Source organism: Neolamprologus brichardi, chromosome 3, assembly GCF_056152115.1.
Source record: "Neolamprologus brichardi isolate AB-2024 chromosome 3, ASM5615211v1, whole genome shotgun sequence".
Taxonomy (NCBI): domain Eukaryota; kingdom Metazoa; phylum Chordata; class Actinopteri; order Cichliformes; family Cichlidae; genus Neolamprologus; species Neolamprologus brichardi.
The window spans coordinates 14,567,840-14,588,065 of NC_142106.1; the positions used below are offsets into that span (position 1 = coordinate 14,567,840).

Consider the following 20,226-nt stretch of genomic DNA (forward strand, 5'->3'; position numbering starts at 1 on the left):
TGGAGCGGGGGGCCAGGAGGAGGAGTTGGCCACCCGATTGGGGTCTGTAATGTGGAGCCTCCCTGCTGCTGCCGAGTCGGGGCAGTCTGCTTCTCTCCACCCCAGGGAAAAGGGTAACACCTGGGTCTTGATGCAAGGGTACCTAGACCTGGGGCTTAGAGTACGCTTGGGGAGTGTGATTGTGTGTACAGTGTCTATTTATGTCTGTCTCCATGTTGGGTGAGTGTTGAGTAATTGCATATGAGAGCAGGAATGGATGTTTGTATCTGTGTGTGCTTGTTTGTCAGGTCAGGTATCAGACGCCACCTCTCTATCTCCCCCCACCACTTAACCCTGCCAGTGGCCGACGCCCTGAGATATCGGTGCCTTGGTGGTTCTTTGTGTTCGGGGATGGGCGTCCAGGTACACACCGGCTCACTCCTGGTGGCTGCTTGTCGGGGCCTGGTGCCTGGGGCTTGCTCGGGCCACTTCAGGGGTGGGGTGCCCTCGGCCTGCAACCGCCCCTTGGCTTCTGCTCCGTGGCTGCTGAGTGACCCCTCATCTGGGGCTCTCCTCAGCTCTTTCTGGGATAGTGGTGCGGCTGCCCCTCTGTTTGTCTTTCTTGGTCTCTTGTGCTCTGAGGGCCGCTGGATGTCTGGAGACTTGATCTCCCCCATACCTGCTTCATGCCCTGGAGGACGGGGCTGTGGCTCCCCACACCCTCTAGCATATGAGCGGTTCGCACTAAAGTAAAAAAATAACATCACTTCATGTGGATACCCTCTCGGCGCCAGCTACAAGGCCGGAGCTGAACAAAACACCCTGATAACGACTGTGTTTAGTCTGTTCCTTCCCATTCCATGCAAGGCCACCTGGGTTGGCTGGAAGACTGTTTACTTAGCCTGGCAGGGCGAAGGACACTATCTCAGCTGAACTATGGAAACGCACACACATACATATACTGATACTGATAAGCACTCACCGACGCATCACCCTCCCTACCCCGGATCCAACGCCACCTCCAACGCTTACCTCCCCTCTGATGTGGACATTGGGTCAGTTGGAGGCGCAGTCGAAAGATTGCAGCGGTCCCAGATCAGATATACACACTGGAACTCTTTCCCATGTTGCTTGTCTGTGTTTATTGTGCTATGGTGTGTTGATATCTGTGCATTCCTGTATTATCCTTCTGTGTTACACATTTCGATGTTTTTTTCCTCGCTACCTAGCCTGACCTGTCTCCCCAATGTGATGTTTGTGTATTGTATGTACGGTCGGCAAGGTCTGTCATCTCGGTTGTGGGCAAAAGACCTGCAACTGACAAATAAAGGCTATCTCATCTCATCTCATCTCAAATCATTACATGAAGGAACCTTTTAAAAACAAGCGCGCTCATGCTCACAGGTGTACACACGGGTGCTCATGTAAAAGGTTAACATATGTGTTTAAGTTGAAATGTGTGGCTGGTAAATCTGGATTACACTAATAGTTAAAAAGTTAAGAGAGAAAAAGACTTATGGGGATGCTAGTTCAGTTTATGTCTTCATACAAGGAAAAAAGGGAACACCCCAGTTATATTTTGGTCTTTGTTCAATCAATCAATCAATCAATCAAAGCTTTATTCGCCACATGCAGGTTGCCCTGCAGTGAAATGGGACCCCCCCCCCCCCCCCCCCCCCCCGACCTTACACACACAACACAGACATTACATGGGGATACAAGTAGGAGATCTGTAGCGTTACAGAAAAACACTGAAATGTACACTACAATGGGAAAGTACAAGGGGAAGAAAGAGACCTCATGCTGTGCTTCCATGGTAGGACAGCATGAGAACAGGAAACAAAAAAACTCCTCTGCACAAAAAGCACATAATGTCCACAGCACAACATTGTGAAAGACATGACAAGCCACAGGATTGGGTGGGGGGTGAGGAGTAATCTGAAGCGAACACAGCAGCCGCCCTGCACAGCGCTACCATTCTAGCGCGGTACACAGACCCGCCGTGTACCTCCGCAGGAAACAAGCATCGAAAGCGTTTGGAAAGGGAGGGGGATGAGTGTGTGCTTATCAGCGTATGTGTGTGGGTGTCCATAGTTCAGCTGAGACAGTGTCCTTCGCCCTGCCAGGCTAAGTAAACAGTCTTCCAGCCAACCCAGGTGGCCTTGCATGGAATGGGAAGGAACAAACTAAACACAGTCGTTATCAAGGAGTGTTTGTTCGGCTCCGGCCTCGAGCCCACAGCTGGCGCCGAAGGGGTAGCCGCATTATAATGGTGATTTTTCTTTTACAAACAACTCATGAGAATTTCAAGCTGTTTTTAACACTCCGACACCGACACTGGTCCCGTCTCCCGTTGGATAGCTGCGAGTTTCTCCATGATGTTATTTACCTTCAATTCTGTGGTCTTTTTAGTCTTTTGCTCACAGAGCAGATTCTGAGACCTCACGACCGCAGCCAACTGATCCGCGATGTAATCCAGCTTCCGCCCAGAGGTGTTGTTCCGAGTGGATTCTTCCTTGATGTAATCCAATATATGCTCAGAGGTCTTATTCTGAGACTTCACTGCAGCCGTTAGCGCCTCCAAGCTCTTAACCATGCTGCATTCAGTGAGCCTTTTCTGAGAAGCTGCACCTCGTCCCATTGTTTCAATCCCAGCGGGCAGCCTTGGGGCGGTTTGAACAGCCAGTTCCGCTTTCTTAATTCTCCAATAACCCAGGGCCAAGCCAGCTCCGATCAGCAAGAACCTTGTTATCATGGTTCCAAATAGGTAGATATCTTCAGCGTCTTCAATCGACAGTCCCGCCAGGCAAACGGCGGGAAATGGATACTAACTAGCTAACTGACTGAATGCCCATTAACCTTATAACTCCTGTTGTGTGTGTGTGTGTTTGTGTACAGAGAGACAGCCAGGTTTATAAGGGATATAAGGAAGTTTTTTCAAAAAAAGGAGCCGCATTCAGGTAAAAGTGTAAACTCAAATGATCCGTGAATCAGGAATAATGTTGGATCAGTGTTTCAATATTTATATGATTTATTAGATATACATGTGGTTTGGTTATTTGCCTTTCGGTTGAAAGTACACTCAGAGAGGACTTTTTCATTAGTGAACTTAATAGTATTTTTTTCATATTAATGTAATTTTTCATCTAATTGAATACAATCTATTTGTATATGATTGTCAGTCCAAAGATGGAGAGAGGAAAGAGGGGAACGTGAGGAGAAAGTACAAGGTCAGGAAGAACCAGGTAAGAAAACAGACAGGGAACAGTGACAGGCAAAACAGAAACTGTTAAACTGACAAAGAGAAAAAAAACTGATTTTACTCACACAATCTGGAAGTTGTGTTCTCCCTATATTAAAGCTGCTATACAGAATCTGCTAAACAAACTGGGTTGAAACATTTTTGATCCTCTTTAACAACATTCCAACATAACATTATAATTGATTGGGGAGATTAAAATTAATGATATATTTTTATGTGGTTCAGCCACAACTCTACTAAAACCTCAGCCAGTAATAGGTAGGCCAACTTTTGGACCTTCCAGTTGTCTGTATGACTGCCACAGTACGTACATCACATTTGAACACTATCAGAAAGTGCCAAACAGTCCTGGTGGAGTGAGGAGCTGAAAAGAGAAGCAGAGTGCTCTGTTTATATTTTAAAAATGTTTTAAGCTTGTTTCAAAGATTCTGTACTGCCGCTTTAAATGTTTTCCTAAAGCACACATACACTTATCAGTGTTTCTCAAACTTTTTACAGTGTGTACCACCTGAGAAAATGTCAAGCTCTCCTAAGGACCACTATGAAAGCATGAAACCCATAAATCTTACAACACAAAATTAGTATCTGCAGTAAAGATTTTTTCATACATTTTATACATTCTACCACAGGCAAAGTTGCCTCCATTTTTATAGTTTTCTTTATTAATATTTTGTAATAATTTATTTGTAATAATGTATTCTGTTTTGGGAGTGTTTTTTATTTATCTGTATTATATTATACATACACATTAAACGTGAATCTCTGTCCAAAAAAATGCACTCAGTTTACTTTTACTTTTACTCACTGTGAGCATCATTCATTATTCTCTCCCAGTAATTAAGGTTAGGAAATGAATTTTTTAAATTCCAAACCATTCTTCTTTTGCAACATTTAAATATCCTTTATCAGATTTGATGGTTTTGTTACAGACTTTTCAAAAAAGTGTTTTGTTTTTCTTTCACAAATGTGGGATTAAATTGTGTTAAGATCTACAAAACAGTGATGTCATGTTTTGAGACGAGGACCCAGGCACAGAGAGACTTGATGAATTTAGGAATCTTATGATTTAATAAAGAAATTTGCAGACTTGCACAGAGAGGGTAAAAATATGATGACTGATAACGGAGAATAAGACAACAGACGATGAGGACAGGGAGGAACAGGGGTTTAAATGCACCAAGGAGACAGTTATTGAGAACTCGGGACAACTGGAGACATTTAAGGATGCAGAGACTAACAGAGACAGGAAAGAAGTCTCATCGTGACGTGTAAAGTTTATCTTGCCTGGCTGGGCAGCTCTCTGGGTGCTCAGCACCCCCAAAGCTCTAATCGTAGGATCGCCCCTGATATATATGTATCATTAATCAAGAGAACTGGTTCAACAATCAGAGACCTTGGAAGAATTAAACTTTTTTTTTTTTTTTTCAGAAAGAAAAACTAACTTATTTGGAGATTAGACTCCGATGACCCATCATGGCATAAAGTGGTGATAGGATTTTGGTCAAGAGCCCTCAGAGTCTAGGTCCAGGTGGTGTTGAAGATGAAGTCTGAGACTTGGCTGGAGCTCTTGCTGAGATGTCAGTGTGGTGGAGATGGAGAAGAGGTAGGTTTCACAAATCAGATTCAAGTGTTAATGATGAAGAGCAGAAATTACGAAAAGTCCAAAGAAAGCATGCAAGAAGATGGATTAGAGTAATGATGACAGTATTGAGATTGACGGCTACCACATGGGAAAGGGTAGCGATGTAGAAAATGGAAAAGCTGCCTAACACCCAAGCAAACAGGCAAATGAGTGATTACAGATCTTCGTTATTGAACCCACACATAAGCTTCATAACAATCGCAGTGAAAATGCTAAATTTTATACATCTTTATAACATGAGCAGCTTTTCCCCTTGGTATTTTTGCACATCTCATATGCTAACATGTTCTATTAAAATTCATTAAAAATATTACATGCATTTTTTTAACCAAGAAAGGAAACTCTTTCTTGATTAAAAATGTGTTACATCATCCTATTTGTACTTTAAGGGGGCAGAATATAAATTCTCAACAATTCTCTAAAGCACCACAAGATGGCGATACAACACAAGGACTGAAATCATCCCAGCTCAGGCAAGTCAGCAATCACATGTAATGTACTACAGATCTAATTAACCTCTGTGCACCAGAAATATGGTTTTACAATGCCTCCACTTTTTTTTTACACTATGTACTGTTCAGAAACACATTAGATATTTAAGGAAGTCCTACAAAGTGTTATAGAGGATACAACTAGAACCCTGACAGTAGTGCTGTGAGGTCTGAGTTAAACTGTGTTTTAAACAGTGCTCATCTAAACTGAACTCTGCCAGTGTCAAAAATAAAACATATGTTAAGAAATGTATTATGGTTCATGGCTGTGAATAATTTGGGTCTTCTCACGTATAAAATCCTTACAGCAACATTTGCTGTAATGCAGTTCGTGAGGAGAGACAATGTGTGACCATCTGATGTTAGCAAGATGAACCAGTGGCACATGATAGAATACAAACAGCACCCAGTGCGAGATGCAAAGAGTCGAAGTTTTGGTGATTTAAGATTTTGGTTTCTTAATATTTCTACAAATTTGGATATTTCTTTCCAGATGATACAATTATGATTAACAAAAACACTTCTTCTTGCTTGAAATTCCAGGAAAAGTTTCCAGCTGATTTATGTTTTTTTCTTTATGTATAAAAATGTACAATAAAACAGGGCAATACTTTCATCACAAGGATACTGCAAAGTAACAATTACTACAACAAATCCTGGTGAAAGTAGAGATTTTAAATCTTACTAAAATATCTAGGAAGAAGAGAACAGTCCCCTGCACACCGGTGACACACCTGCACCCCAAGGCCCTGTGTTGGTGGGTGAGATGGAACGGGAACAGGGAGGCCAGGGTGGCCCACCCAACCCCACCGCAAAGGAAACTACACCCACCCCATCATCCAATCATCTACCACACCACATAAGACAGTAGACACCCAGGTTGAGTTCATTCTCCATCTCTCGTGCAGGGTGGACTCTTGTGGATCCGAGACCTCATGTAAGGATGTGACATACTCCCTGCCGGTCGAAGCGACCCCTATTTCCACCAGCGCATCAGAGGTCCCCCACACCAGGGCAGGGCCCCAATGCATGCACGCACCCACCCACAACCCTGGCGACACACCAGCCAGGGCCCAAGAGCCCAGAGGCGGAGACCCCCAGACAGTGTGAGCAGTTGTTAGTAGATGTAAAGCCCATCTGAAACATCCGATGACCTGTGTACTCTATGTAGTATTTTGTATTGTATTAATTGCAGACTGGGATTTCTGATCAATTGAAAGGGTTTTAAGCAGATCTGACTGACAAGTCTGCTTCCCATTTTGCAATAGGAAGAGATATTGATTCATCTATTTTAGAAAGTGTTTTGTATATTTTAGACAAGGATTTGGGCAGATTAAGAGTAAAACATTGTACCACACTTGGTGGTATTTGTAATTCAATTTGACTGGGTTTATTTTATTATTATTTTTTTACTATGGATTTAATTTGTTGATATTCTAAAAATCTTTTCTTGCTGATCCCATGTTGTATAACTAGTCTGTCAAACGGAATAAAGTCTGTTCCTTCTAATATATGTTCCAAGTATTTAATTTTTTTGCAACTCCAATCTGGGAAGTTAGTCAGAATCAGAAATACTTTATTAATCCCGAAAGAAATTATAGGTTACAGCAGGCAGCACGCTAATGGTGCATGCACACTTACAAAGGAACCCTCTGACCAAACATACTTTACACAAACATCACATTGAGGAGACATGTCAGAGAGCTAAGCTGATAGGAAAAAAAACGATGAAAATACATAACATGAGGTGAGAGGAGGAGAAAAAAAACTCTCCACTCAGACTGAGCTTTTAATGGGAGAAAAAAACACAAAAAGTCTTCCAGCCGACCCAGGTGGCCTTGCGTAGGACAGGGATGAACAGTCTAAACACCGTCTGTTCTCGGGGTGAAAATTTGTTTTTGTTTAGCTCCAGTCTCGAGACCACAGCTGGCACCGATATGGTAGCCGCATGAAATAATGGTGGTATTCCTTTAGTGCGAACAACTGCATGTCAATATCACAGCCGATCTAGCAGTCCTAAACCGGTCTCTCAATCTCCGAGATGTTATCAATCTTGCGCTCAAAGACCAAAGTCTGAGAACTCACGACCGCCGTGAGCTTCTCCAAGATTTTATCCAATTTTCGCTCAGAGGTCTTAGTCTGAGTGCTCACAGCAGCCTCAAGCTTCTCCAAGATCTTATCTGTGCTGCGTTCAATGATCCCATTTTGAGAAGTCACGACTCGTCCCATCGCTTCAATCACAGCGGGCAGCCTTGTGGGCTTTTGAACAGCCGATTCCGCTTTCTTTAATCTTTGATAAACCAGGGGCCAAGCAGGGTCCGATCAGCAAGAATCCTGTTTTCATGGCTCCGAATAGGTAGATGTCTTCAGTGTCCTCGATCGACAGTCCTGCCAGGCACATGCCCCTCCAGTTATGCCACCCATCCATTGTGTATCTGGCAGGGAACGTCCCTCCAGTACACTCAGGCTTACCTGAGCCCCGGCTTGTCATTGTCAATTGCATTCAGGGACCAGTTGATCAAATCCTTAATTCCTCTTTTAGGTTTTAGAGAACAGACTGTGAGAGAGTGTTCCAGGGAAAAGTAATACAAAAAACACGAGACTAGACAAGGACACAAGAGGTTAAGCAGGGAAGCTAAGGGAGAGGAGGAGAGGAGAAAAGTGCGACCGCCTTCGTCAAGAGCAAGAGATAAAATGAACTGTGTATAATTAGGGGTAGAAGTTACTAATTAGTGGGATGTGAGTGTGCATTAATCTGTCAGAATGATAAACTGGAGCTCTCACCCTAAATACAGACTGAGGGGATCAGACCAAAGAGGAAGGAGCTGGAAACAGACCAGGTGGAAGCTGACATCGTAACATCATAAGTCAAAGGTGATGTGTTGTCCTTCACAGCAGGTAGCCTTGACACTTTGTTTTCACAGCTCAGGGTGGAAATTTTATCCCACATCTTTCTGTTTTATTTAGCAAAATAAACATGTCACCTGGTCCTTGCCTGCTTTTGTTTGAGTTCATTCTTTTTTTTATTGTGCAAACAATAGAGTCTGTTTGAAGGTGAAGTGTTCCCAACCGCTCTCACATGTCACTCTGCTGTTTTCCTGTAGCTCAGAGTCACAAACTGCAACCACATGAGGAACAAATTCAACACAGAATCGAGATCAAATATTTCGTTTTTCTCAAGATTGTTTCTAGAAAGAAGTTCCATAGTCATAGCTGAGGAGACACCGGAGCGTCATGAAAGGAGAAGCAATAAGAAACCATCGAACTAGATAGTGAGCATGATGAGTGACACGTCATCATGTCATCATGTCAGTCATAATGTATTTTACAGCCGAGCTTGATCCTATGCTGATACATTTTAAACAGTCAGCGGTTTGTTAAGCTCACAGGGCAACTCAGTTAAATGTGGTTTGACAAGGACAAAGAACTTCAACGAGATAAAGGGTCAAAGTGGAGGGTCTAGTTTGGTAACACAGTCTGTCCTCAAGTTGGGTGTTGGTATTTTTGAGATTTTCTTTTGCTCATCATTTCCTCAACCTTTAAACAGCAAGGATTAAAGAGCATCAAAAACTGAAGAGAAAACTGCTGTATATGAAGAAAGTTGAATAGAAAACACAAGTTTTTATTCTGCTTTTGCTGTTAAAATAACTTAAGTAAAATAAATATTATGACTACGACTAGTCAGACACTAAAAATGGAGAGTAGAGGAGAGTCAGATCAGGATAAGTTAGGCAAATCAGGCCCACATTTCTTAGGAAAACATGAATGATTTGAATTTCAAATCTAATGCAAAGTTTGTGCTCATGTCATATTTACAGTATCTTCTTTGTGTTGTTGGTACTTCAGTGCCAAGATAACCTCAGAGTTAAAAAAAAAATAATCAAATTCTACTGAATCTTTTTGCAGTTCACAGGATTTTATAGTTTATTTATAATTCACTATAAATCTGAAAATAAAAAAATAAGATTTCACAGAGAAAATGAAACTAATGCAGTAAGTTTTGTTTTACAAGAAATGAGAGAGGGGGAGGATTGGGCTCCACCTGCAGGATGCAGCAGCTGTTGGTCGGACAGAAAGTTTCCAACATTTATTCTCTGGTTTTAATCCATAAAACATTTTAATGACATATAACTCATTGTGGATCACTTATATGGATTATCATGAGCTTTGCAGCAGGTTTTACTCTGTTAAATACACAGAAAAGAGTACACAACAGCTGAGCTCAATACAAGTGAAACAGCTGAACCTTTGAGGCCCTCTGGAGGTCAAATATAGACATTATGAGCTTTTTATTATGACATTTATTTATGGATTTATAACATTTATTCTGTTCTTTAAGGATATTTATTAAACCTAAAGTGTTGAGTGACAAGAGAAATATGTGAATGTGGTGAAGAATAAAGAGAAACACACAATCATCAATCAGTCTTGACACACAAAAAACGCACACCCAGTAAACACATTCAATTCAATTTTCAATTCAAGGCGCTTAAGCAGTGAGTCAGGCGCAGTGAAAACAGAATAGGCTCATTTTTCACAGTAATCAGTGAACAGTGATGACTTTTCTAATTCAAGGTCAGAAGCATTAAATAAATTTAACTTCTTTGCACACACACACACACACACAGTGGACAGAGTGGAAAGATAATCAGAGATCACAGAAACAGACCTTAGCTGTTATAAATCAATTATGATCTTGTGATCGTGCGTATTTAAAGACACAGAAGCAACCTGATCTCATACTGAGATGTTTACTCTCTGACTCTGAGGTCTGCACTCAGATAAACACAAATAGGAAAGGATCGTGTCTGTATGTGACATGAAGCACACAGAATTTTCTGTGCGCAGATTGTTTTAACCATAAATCACTGTGAACAGTTTTGCACAAGAAAACATCTCTCACTCTCTGAGTGCTGTCAAGGTTTACAGTAGCTGTTTTAAAAGATGAGCTCTGCAGCTACAGACAAGATGATTCTGCTTCAGGCAAGATCAACTTTGAATCAGAATGCAGGACTGCAATTGGCTGCATGTAATTGCATGGGAACGTGACTAAGTTGTTACATTATTCCAATTTTAAAAGAGGAGTCTGAAGTCTAAATTTAAGCTGTTTATTTCAGTCCAGCTGTAACACTCCAAATACACACAGCATGTAATAAATACATAACATATGATCTTGACTTTAGTGAGGAGTAGATGACCCGTGGCTCTGATGGAGGATCTGAACACAAATACACAGATTAAAGAAACATTTAGATTTCAGGTGATAAAAACCTCTGGGACACATCAGAAAACTGCCACTGTTTTATTTCCTCATTGCTTCATGAGTCTCAATGTGCTGTTGTGTTGGTATGTCTCGGGCTGTGAGCTGAAAAGCTACAGCCGGCTGTATGCGTACAGCAACCCTGTGTGAAAAGTGGTCAATAAAGAGATGCTGAAAAGCATGTTCATGCAAACATCGTCGGGTCTGCCGTGACATGTTTACAATGGGACTTCTGTCCCAAAACCTCGGCGCACAGCGTCTGCAAATCGGGGCTTTACTTTCATCTTTACGCAGGACTGTAAGCTGTCATCTGTGAGGCGTGAGCGGTGTTTGTTTTTAACATAGTTCACGGTGGAGCTGCTGACATAATGTGGATCCAAAAATCTATAATTGGCCTCGGTTGCAAGTCTCGATAAATGAATGGCGTTTCGACGGGTATACCGGCTTCCGCGAGTGTGAAAATTGGTTAGTCAAAGGGCTTTTTTTCAGAATAAAATCAATATGAATTCTTGGCTGAAGGTAAAAAAAAAAAAAAGAAGGCCAACTAATTTATTTTTCCAAGTGGATCATTTTGGCTTTTGCTATAATGCAGAGCTCTGTTCTGATTGAAACAATGGTGCAGGCTTCAAACTTCTCTGTTTTACAGGGACAGGTTCAGACAGGTTTCACTTAACTCAGCTACAGTGTTTTCAGGTTTTTCTGTTAAACCTGTTTCAGTCAGTTACTTCCTACATCTACATCAGTGTTTTATTTTCTTTGAACTGATTCCAGATCAGATTAAAGCTGCATCAACTGGCTCTACAGGTTAGAGGTTTCTTTTTCTCTCCTGACTGCTCATTCTTTTCATGACTAAGACTACTTTTGTTTTTAGACTAAAAAAAGAAATAAAAGAAAACTAATACATGTTAAACTTTTATTCACACACACACACACACAAAACAAAAGCCAGTGTAATAAGTGTATTCACAACACATATACAGATTTTGTTTACAATTAAATACAGTGAGAGAAATAAAACATTCATATTAGTACAGGAGCTGAGTGATACATGTTAATGTGTTAGTGAAAAGTCTCTAACACAAAAATATACCCAGATGAGATTTCAAATACATATAGTTGTAAAATTGTATTGTAGGATAGAAATTAAGACAATAGTCATTCTCACTGTTTATGAATTAATAGATGTTATTTAAAAAATACCGTTTTTTTTTATAAAATGACAACAAAAACAGATTTAGGTTGACAATTATTTAAAAAAATTAAGCCTGTGAAAGAGTTGTTCTTCACCGCAGAGAAGGGTTGGTGGAAAAAAAAACAACTCTTTGTAAAAAACAAACAAACAATAAAACAAACAAAAAATATAAACCAACATTTACCAAGCCACAAAATTGCATTTTTAACTTATAACTCCATCATGCATAGTTTAATTTTTTATTGATTACAGTATCTGTCCTGAGAACATCTGTTACTCTGCATTTTGAGCTTGAAAACCTGCAACAGCAGCAAGAGTAGAGCTCATTTGGAAAAGCGCTGAGATATTTCAGACATGTTGCATTTCAACAGGACGCTGGTATGAATCCCTTTTCTGCTTCTTATGTTTTCTGTAGATCACAAAACCAACAAAAGCAACAACAAGAAGCACAGCAGAAACTGAAAGACCAACTATCAGTCCAACAGATCTGTCCTCTGTGTGTCCTGCAGGTGAGAAACAGGTGTGAGGTGTCAGCTGTCAGGTAGGTGATGAGTGAAGAACAGAACAGAATCCATTTCCTCTTCAAACTGCTGTCAGACATTATCTACTGCACTCTGATCACATCACTCAGACCAGCTGCTTTCTACAAAGTCTCATCAACAACATCTTTAGAAACAAACATCAACAACCAGGAAGCAGCTTCACCTCTAATCACACACACACACACACACACACACACACACACACACACACAAACACACAAACACACAAACACACAAACACACAAACACACACACACACACACACACACACACACACACACACAGTCAACACTGCTCACCTGGAGGATCAACAACTCTTTTCCTCTAGCCTCTAACTCTCTACAGCATGTTATTTATGACTACTTCAGCTTGATTGACAGATATATCATATAAATCTACATTCAAGTCTTTAAAAGTCACTAAAATTATGCCTTTGGGTCAAGAATTTCTCAAGTATAAAATCATTACAACAACATTTGCTGTGATGCAGTTCGTGAGGAGAGACAATGTGTGGCCATCTGATGTTAACAAGATGAACTAGTAGCACAAAAATTTGAGTTGTTGATTAATTTAACAAGTTTTGAATTCATTTTAATTTAATCATTTTAGCAAACACAGTGTACAGACTATTATACAATACAGTATAATATAATACCTGTGTTATGCTGTCACATCCATAACCAAGAAGAAGCTGAAATTAAACTCACCTGAGTTTTCAACCTTCAAAGTGACTCTGTTTAGAGACCGTGGTTTCTGTCCCTCATATCCAGCTTCACATACATATGTTCCAGCGTCATCCGTGGTGACATGTTTGAGAATCACAGAAAAGTCTCCAGTCTCCTTCCATTTTGGATCTTTCATGCTCACTCTACCTTTAAAGAGTTTATGCTGGAGGTTTTCCTTAAACTGACCATCTGTGAAGATGATGACATAATCCTCTGACTGCAGGTCAGACTTTTCCCACCTCATCTTTACTAAAGTAGCATCTGTGGGACCAGAACACTCCAGAGTGGCATTTGCTCCTCCTTTGACTGTTAACTCTTTTTGGTATAAAACATCTTAATAAAGTAAATAGAAAATAGACAAACAGGAAGTAAAGACTCATTAGTAGAACTACAGTTAATAGAAAACAATACATTGTCTAATATTTACTTTCCATCCATGTGTTTCTCTTTCACTTATCCAATTCTGGGTCAGGCTGGGGGAGGTTATACCAGCCTTAAGGTGACAGAGGAAACCTGGACAGGTTGCCAGTCTGTCACAGAGCTAACACAGAGAGACAGACAATAATTCACACCTACGGGCAATTTAGAATCATCAACTAACCTAACCCCACTAACTTCCTGCCACAGTGTCTTTGGACTGTGACAGGAAGCTGGAGAGAACCCACGGAAACACAAGAACATACAAACAGGGAAAGACCTCGGCCTGAACTTGCTGTGAGGCAACAGTGCTAATCACTGCACCGCCCTGCTGCTCTAATATTTAACTTAATTCTTGAAAATTTCAACTTTAATCAAAAAATTGAAATAACATGTTCACTTTAAGCACCTTGAGGTTACTGTTGTTGTGACTTTATGCTATATAAATAAAACTGAATTAAATTGAACTTTACAATGTTTGTATCAAACAAAAGATGATGCTGAGAGGAAAAAATAACTGTATGTGAGTTAATAAGAGAATAAAAATATTTTACTGCTGGTTTATTCACATCCTTTATGTTAAATTGTGAACTCAATTCTGCTTTAAAGACCTGAAACCTGAGTTTAAAGAACTTTTTGTCTTTGCTTGTAGACAGATTAAACTGGTTCAAATATTTTCATTTACTATATGAAAAGAAAAGTAAAACAAATGTGTTTGTACTTTACCGTCATGTCCAGGATGTTTAATATGGAGATTTGTTGACTGGTGTTTGTTTAACAGACAAATGTAATTTCTAACGTACAGAAAAGGACATGATCCTCAGCCGTACAAAAATATAATTATTATTCTTGTATAAAACTATCATGAATGCAAACATTTGTCTCATGTTTAGATGAATTAGAATATACATCAACATAGTCTGCACTAAAACATTTTTATAAGGAAGTCCTACAAAGTGTTTCAGAGGATACAACTAGAACCCTGACAGTAGTGCTGTGAGGTCTCATTTAAATTGTGTTTTAAACAGTGCTCATCTAAACTGAACTCTGCCAGTGTCAAAAATAAAACAAATGTTAAGAAATGTATTATGGTTCATGGCTGTGAAGAATTTGGGTCTTCTCATGTATAAATCATTACAGCGACATTTGCTAATGCAGTTTGTGAGGAGAGACAATGTGTGACCATCTGATGTTAGCAAGATAAACCAGTGGCACGTGATAGAATACAAACAGCACCCAGTGAGAGATGCAAAGAGTCAACGTTTTGGTGATTTAAGTTTTTGGTTTCTTAATATTTTTACAAATTTGGATATAAATTTCCAGATGATACAATTATGATAACAAAAACACTTCTTCTTGCTTGAAATTCCAGGAAAAGTTTCCAGTTGATTTATGTTTTTTTCTTTATGTATAAAAATGTACAATAAAACAGGGCAATACTTTCATCACCAGGATACTGCAAAGTAACATTTACTACAACAAATCCTGGTGAAAGTAGAGATTTTAAATCTTACTAAAATATCTTTTTCAACATACATTATGTATAGGATATTCCTAGTATATGATTCAACTGTCTAAACATCAAGCAATTTCAATATTAATTCCAAATATTCTTAATTAAGGTATTTCCATATTTCCCAACTACAGTGGGGCAAAAAAGTATTTAGTCAGCCACCGATTGTGCAAGTTCCCCCACTTAAAATGATGACAGAGGTCAGTAATTTGCACCAGAGGTACACTTCAACTGTGAGAGACAGAATGTGAAAAGAAAATCCATGAATTCACATGGTAGGATTTGTAAAGAATTTATTCGTAAATCAGGGTGGAAAATAAGTATTTGGTCACCTCAAACAAGGAAAATCCCTGGCTCTCACAGACCTGTAACATCTTCTGTAAGAAGCTTTTCTGTCCCCCACTCGTTACCTGTATGAATGGCACCTGTTTGACCTCATCATCTGTATAAAAGACACCTGTCCACAGCCTCAACCAGTCAGACTCCAAACTCCGCCATGGCCAAGACCAAAGAGCTTTCGAAGGACACCAGGAAAAGAATTGTAGACCTGCACCAGACTGGGAAGAGTGAATCTACAATAGGCAAGCAGCTTGGTGTGAAAAAATCAACTGTGGGAGCAATCATCAGAAAATGGAAGACATACAAGACCACTGATAATCTCCCTCGATCTGGGGCTCCACGCAAGATCTCATCCCGTGGGGTCAAAATGATCATGAGAACGGTGAGCAAAGATCCCAGAACCACACGGGGGGACCTGGTGAATGACCTGCAGAGAGCTGGGACCAAAGTAACAAAGGTCACCATCAGTAACACACTACAACGGCAGGGAATCAAATCCCGCAGTGCCAGACGTGTTCCGCTGCTGAAGCCAGTGCATGTCCAGGCCCGTCTGAAGTTTGCCAGAGAGCACATGGATGATACAGCAGAGGATTGGGAGAATGTCATGTGGTCAGATGAAACCAAAGTAGAACTTTTTGGTATAAACTCAACTCGTCGTGTTTGGAGGAAGAAGAATACTGAGTTGCATCCCAAGAACATCATACCTACTGTGAAGCATGGGGGTGGAAACATCATGCTATGGGGCTGTTTTTCTGCCAAGGGGACAGGACGACTGATCCGTGTTAAGGACAGAATTAATGGGGCCAAGTATCGTGAGATTTTGAGCCAAAACCTCCTTCCATCAGTGAGAACTTTGAAGATGAAACGAGGCTGGGTCTTCCAACATGACAATGATCCAAAACACACCGCCCGGGCAACAAAGGAGTGGCTCCGTAAGAAGCATTTGAAAGTCCTGGAGTGGCCTAGCCAGTCTCCAGACCTCAACCCCATAGAAAATCTGTGGCGGGAGTTGAAAGTCCGTGTTGCTCGGCGACAGCCCCAAAACATCACTGCTCTTGAGAAGATCTACATGGAGGAATGGGCCAAAATACCAGCTACTGTGTGTGCAAACCTGGTAAAGACCTATAGTAAACGTTTGACCTCTGTTATTGCCAACAAAGGTTATGTTACAAAGTATTGAGTTGTATTTTTGTTATTGACCAAATACTTATTTTCCACCCTGATTTACGAATAAATTCTTTACAAATCCTACCATGTGAATTCATGGATTTTTTTTTCACATTCTGTCTCTCACAGTTGAAGTGTACCTCTGGTGCAAATTACTGACCTCTGTCATCATTTTAAGTGGGGGAACTTGCACAATCGGTGGCTGACTAAATACTTTTTTGCCCCAATGTATATTATCTAATTTTTTTAAATCATGATTTCAGTAAAAACATTTGAAATAACTGTATCATGTAAAACTTTAAAAAACTAATACCCATAACCAATGAGAATCATGTGTAAACTTGATTGTGTTTTGTGTTGATGTTAATGAGACTCAATTTACAGTCAGGTCCTGTTATCAAACATGAATCTTCATATTTGTTTCATCCCTCCCAGTGTGCGTACTGACTTACACTCTTTTTGTCTAACATTATATTAACACAGAACATAGAAATAAAATCCATTCTACTGCTAAACACAGACTTTTGCTAAATGTAACGTTTACTTTCATCAGGTACAGCAGCTCCTCACATAGGTGAGCTGAGGTTTGTCTCGAGTGTCACCGCCACATGAAAGTGACTTCAAAGTTAAAGTGAAATGAAATGAAACTGGAAAGAGAACAAAGTTTTTCAAATGATCTAATATGTAACTTTGAATCCATTTCCCTCTCTTGTCACCTTTACCTGTGCGCCAACATTTCCTCTACACTGACACACTGACTCTAAAACTCGTTTTGCTCTGATGATGAAGCAGAGACTCATACACAGTGATCCAGTACAGTAACTTCTAAAACTTCAACAGTCTTTCTATGTGACCCTCTCTGTCCCTCTGCTGGTTCACAAATTTACTCACACAGGTACAATTTTTTGTACATTTAAATTTAAATGTAAATAAATGCAAATGATTTATAATTATTCGAGAAATTAAAATAAAAATAACTTAATTTAAATACTTTAAACACATACTTGTGCAACTGGAAGGATTTCTTTCAATTTGTGATTCTTTGAACTGTTGATTCATTCAACAGGTTTTGAATTCATTTTAATTTAATCGGTTTAGCAAACACAGTGTACAGACTATTATACAATACAGTATAATATAATACCTGTGTTATGCTGTCACATCCATAACCAAGAAGAAGCTGAAATTAAACTCACCTGAGTTTTCAACCTTCAAAGTGACTCTGTTTAGAGACCGTGGTTTCTGTCCCTCATATCCAGCTTCACATACATATGTTCCAGCGTCGTTCGTGGTGACATGTTTGAGAATCACAGAAAAGTCTCCAGTCTCCTTCCATTTTGGATCTTTCATGTTCACTCTACCTTTAAAGAGTTCAAGCTGGAGGTTTTCTTGAATCCGACCATCTCTGAAGATGATGACATAATCCTCTGACTGCAGGTCAGACTTTTCCCACCTCATCATTACTAAAGTAGCATTTGTGGGACCAGAACACTCCAGAGTGGCATTTGCTCCTCCTTTGACTGTTAACTCTTTTTGGTCTGAAACATTTTTAAAAAGTGAATAGAAAATAGACAAACAGGAAGTAAACACTCATTAGTAGAAATACAGTCAATAGAAAACAATACATTGTCTAATATTTACTTTCCATCCATGTGTTTCTCTTTCACTTATCCAATTCTGGGTCACAGGCTGGGGGAGGTTATACCAGCCTTAAGGTGACAGAGGCGACCTGGACAGGTTGCCAGTCTGTCACAGAGCTAACACAGAGAGACAGACAATAATTTACACCTACGGGCAATTCAGAATCATCAAATCATAAAAATAAAATCATAAAATCATTACAACAACATTTGCTAATGCAGTTCCGGTGTGTGACGATTGAGGACAGACAATGATGTTAGCAAGATAAACTGTGGTTCAGTGTTACAGGTTACAATACCAACAGCACCCAGAGCAAGATGCAAAGATTAAAAGTTTTGGTGATTTAAGTTTTTGGTTTCTTAATATTTCTACAAATTTGGATATTTCTTTCCAGATGATACAATTATGATAACAAAAACACTTCTTGTTGCTTGAAATTCCAGGAAAAGTTTCCAGCTGACTTTATTTTTTCTTTATGTATAAAAAGGTGCAACATGCTAAATGAACTTGAAGATACAAGTATGAGATTTTAAATCTTACTAAAATATCTTCCTCAACATACACTATGTATGTTTCAACTGTCTAAACTCCAATAAGTCCATTTATTGAAATATTCAAATATTTAGATGTTTCCATATTTCTCAACTACATTGTCCATTTTTTAAAAATCACAATTTCAGTAAATCATTTGAAATAACTGTAAAATGTAAAACTTGAAAAATAATACGCAGATCTATTGAGAATTTCATGTATAAACTTGATTGTGTTTTATCGTTGATGTTAAGGAATTTACAGTTAGGTCCTGTTATCACAAATTAATCTCCAGTCTTGTTTCATTACAACAATGCCCCCAACTCCCCACTCCGAGTGTATGCACTGACTGCACTTTTTGTCTAACACAAAAGGGTCTAGATTTGGTTTTGGCATCGGTGATGACGGATGATTCAACCACCAAACCCTGCTCTGTTTCTTTTCTTTATTTTTGTCATTTTTGTCCTTTCTTCTTGATAACAAAAGGAGAAATATACTTGCCTACATGTGCTATTCTTCATGATTTTAAACCATTTAAAATTACAATTCATAGTTTATATGTGCATTATATAATGTTTAATTACTATTAAACAAATAACTGACTAAGTATTTTAGACTTTAGTTCACACCATATTCCATATAAATCAGATATCATACAAAAATAAAAATAGCTTCAAATACAGTCATGACAATAAAAGAATATGACTTTAAGGACTTAACAACATTAGCCTACTTCAGTTATAGTACACCAACATCTATCTATCTATCTATCTATCTATCTATATATATATATATATATATATATATATATATATATATATATATATATATATATATATATATATATATATATATATATATATATGTGTGTGTGTGTGTGTGTGTGTGTGTGTGTGTGTGTACATATATATGTTTATTTATCGGATAAAATAAGTTAAATGTCATGTTATTATTGTCCGGCCGGAAACAGGCCGCGGGTGTCCAAATTCAGAGGCTGCGTCCACCTGATGACCCGGTGTTGTGCCAAAAACTGATTTCCGGTATTTTCCAAAAGAAAAGTGTATTGTATTGTATTTAAATAGCTCCGGGTGGTTTGGGAAAATAAATTAAAAATAAATAAATAAATTAGAAGTATTTAGTTAGTTAGTTTGTTTGCTTGTTTTAATCAATTTTAAATCATGCTTTTTATTTGTTTTTGTTTCTAATGTCTCTGTAAAGCACTTTGAATCACCTTGTTGTTGAATTGTGCTATACAAATAAACTTGCCTTGCCTATTATTATTAAATATTATTAAGTATCAAGTATTTAGCTGAAGTGTATTTTATTTGTGTTTAGTTCTTTTTTTAACTTGTAGTTCTAAATTGGAAGATTATTGTGATTTTGAAATATAAAATAAAATTATTTTATTATTTTTTCATCGCTCAAAATAAGCGTCACACTCGCGGAAGCCGGTGTACCCGCCGAAACTCCATTCATTTATCGAGACTTTCGGCCCCAGGTAGGCCAATTATGGATCTTCGGATCC

At 39.1% G+C, this 20,226-nt stretch overlaps 1 protein-coding gene across 1 annotated transcript in view; it reads right to left on the reverse strand.

The window, feature by feature from the left end:
- Nucleotides 1–7,390: 7,390 nt before the first annotated feature.
- LOC148103593 (polymeric immunoglobulin receptor-like) overlaps nucleotides 7,391–20,226 on the reverse strand; it is a 141,871-nt gene continuing 129,035 nt past the window's right edge. The window contains exons 5-7 of the mRNA XM_087838150.1: nucleotides 17,726–18,058; nucleotides 13,076–13,426; nucleotides 7,391–7,605 (exon numbers count right to left, since the gene is read on the reverse strand). Coding sequence (XP_087694276.1) covers nucleotides 7,391–7,605; nucleotides 13,076–13,426; nucleotides 17,726–18,058 — 899 coding nt within the window. The remainder of the gene's footprint in view (nucleotides 7,606–13,075; nucleotides 13,427–17,725; nucleotides 18,059–20,226) is intronic.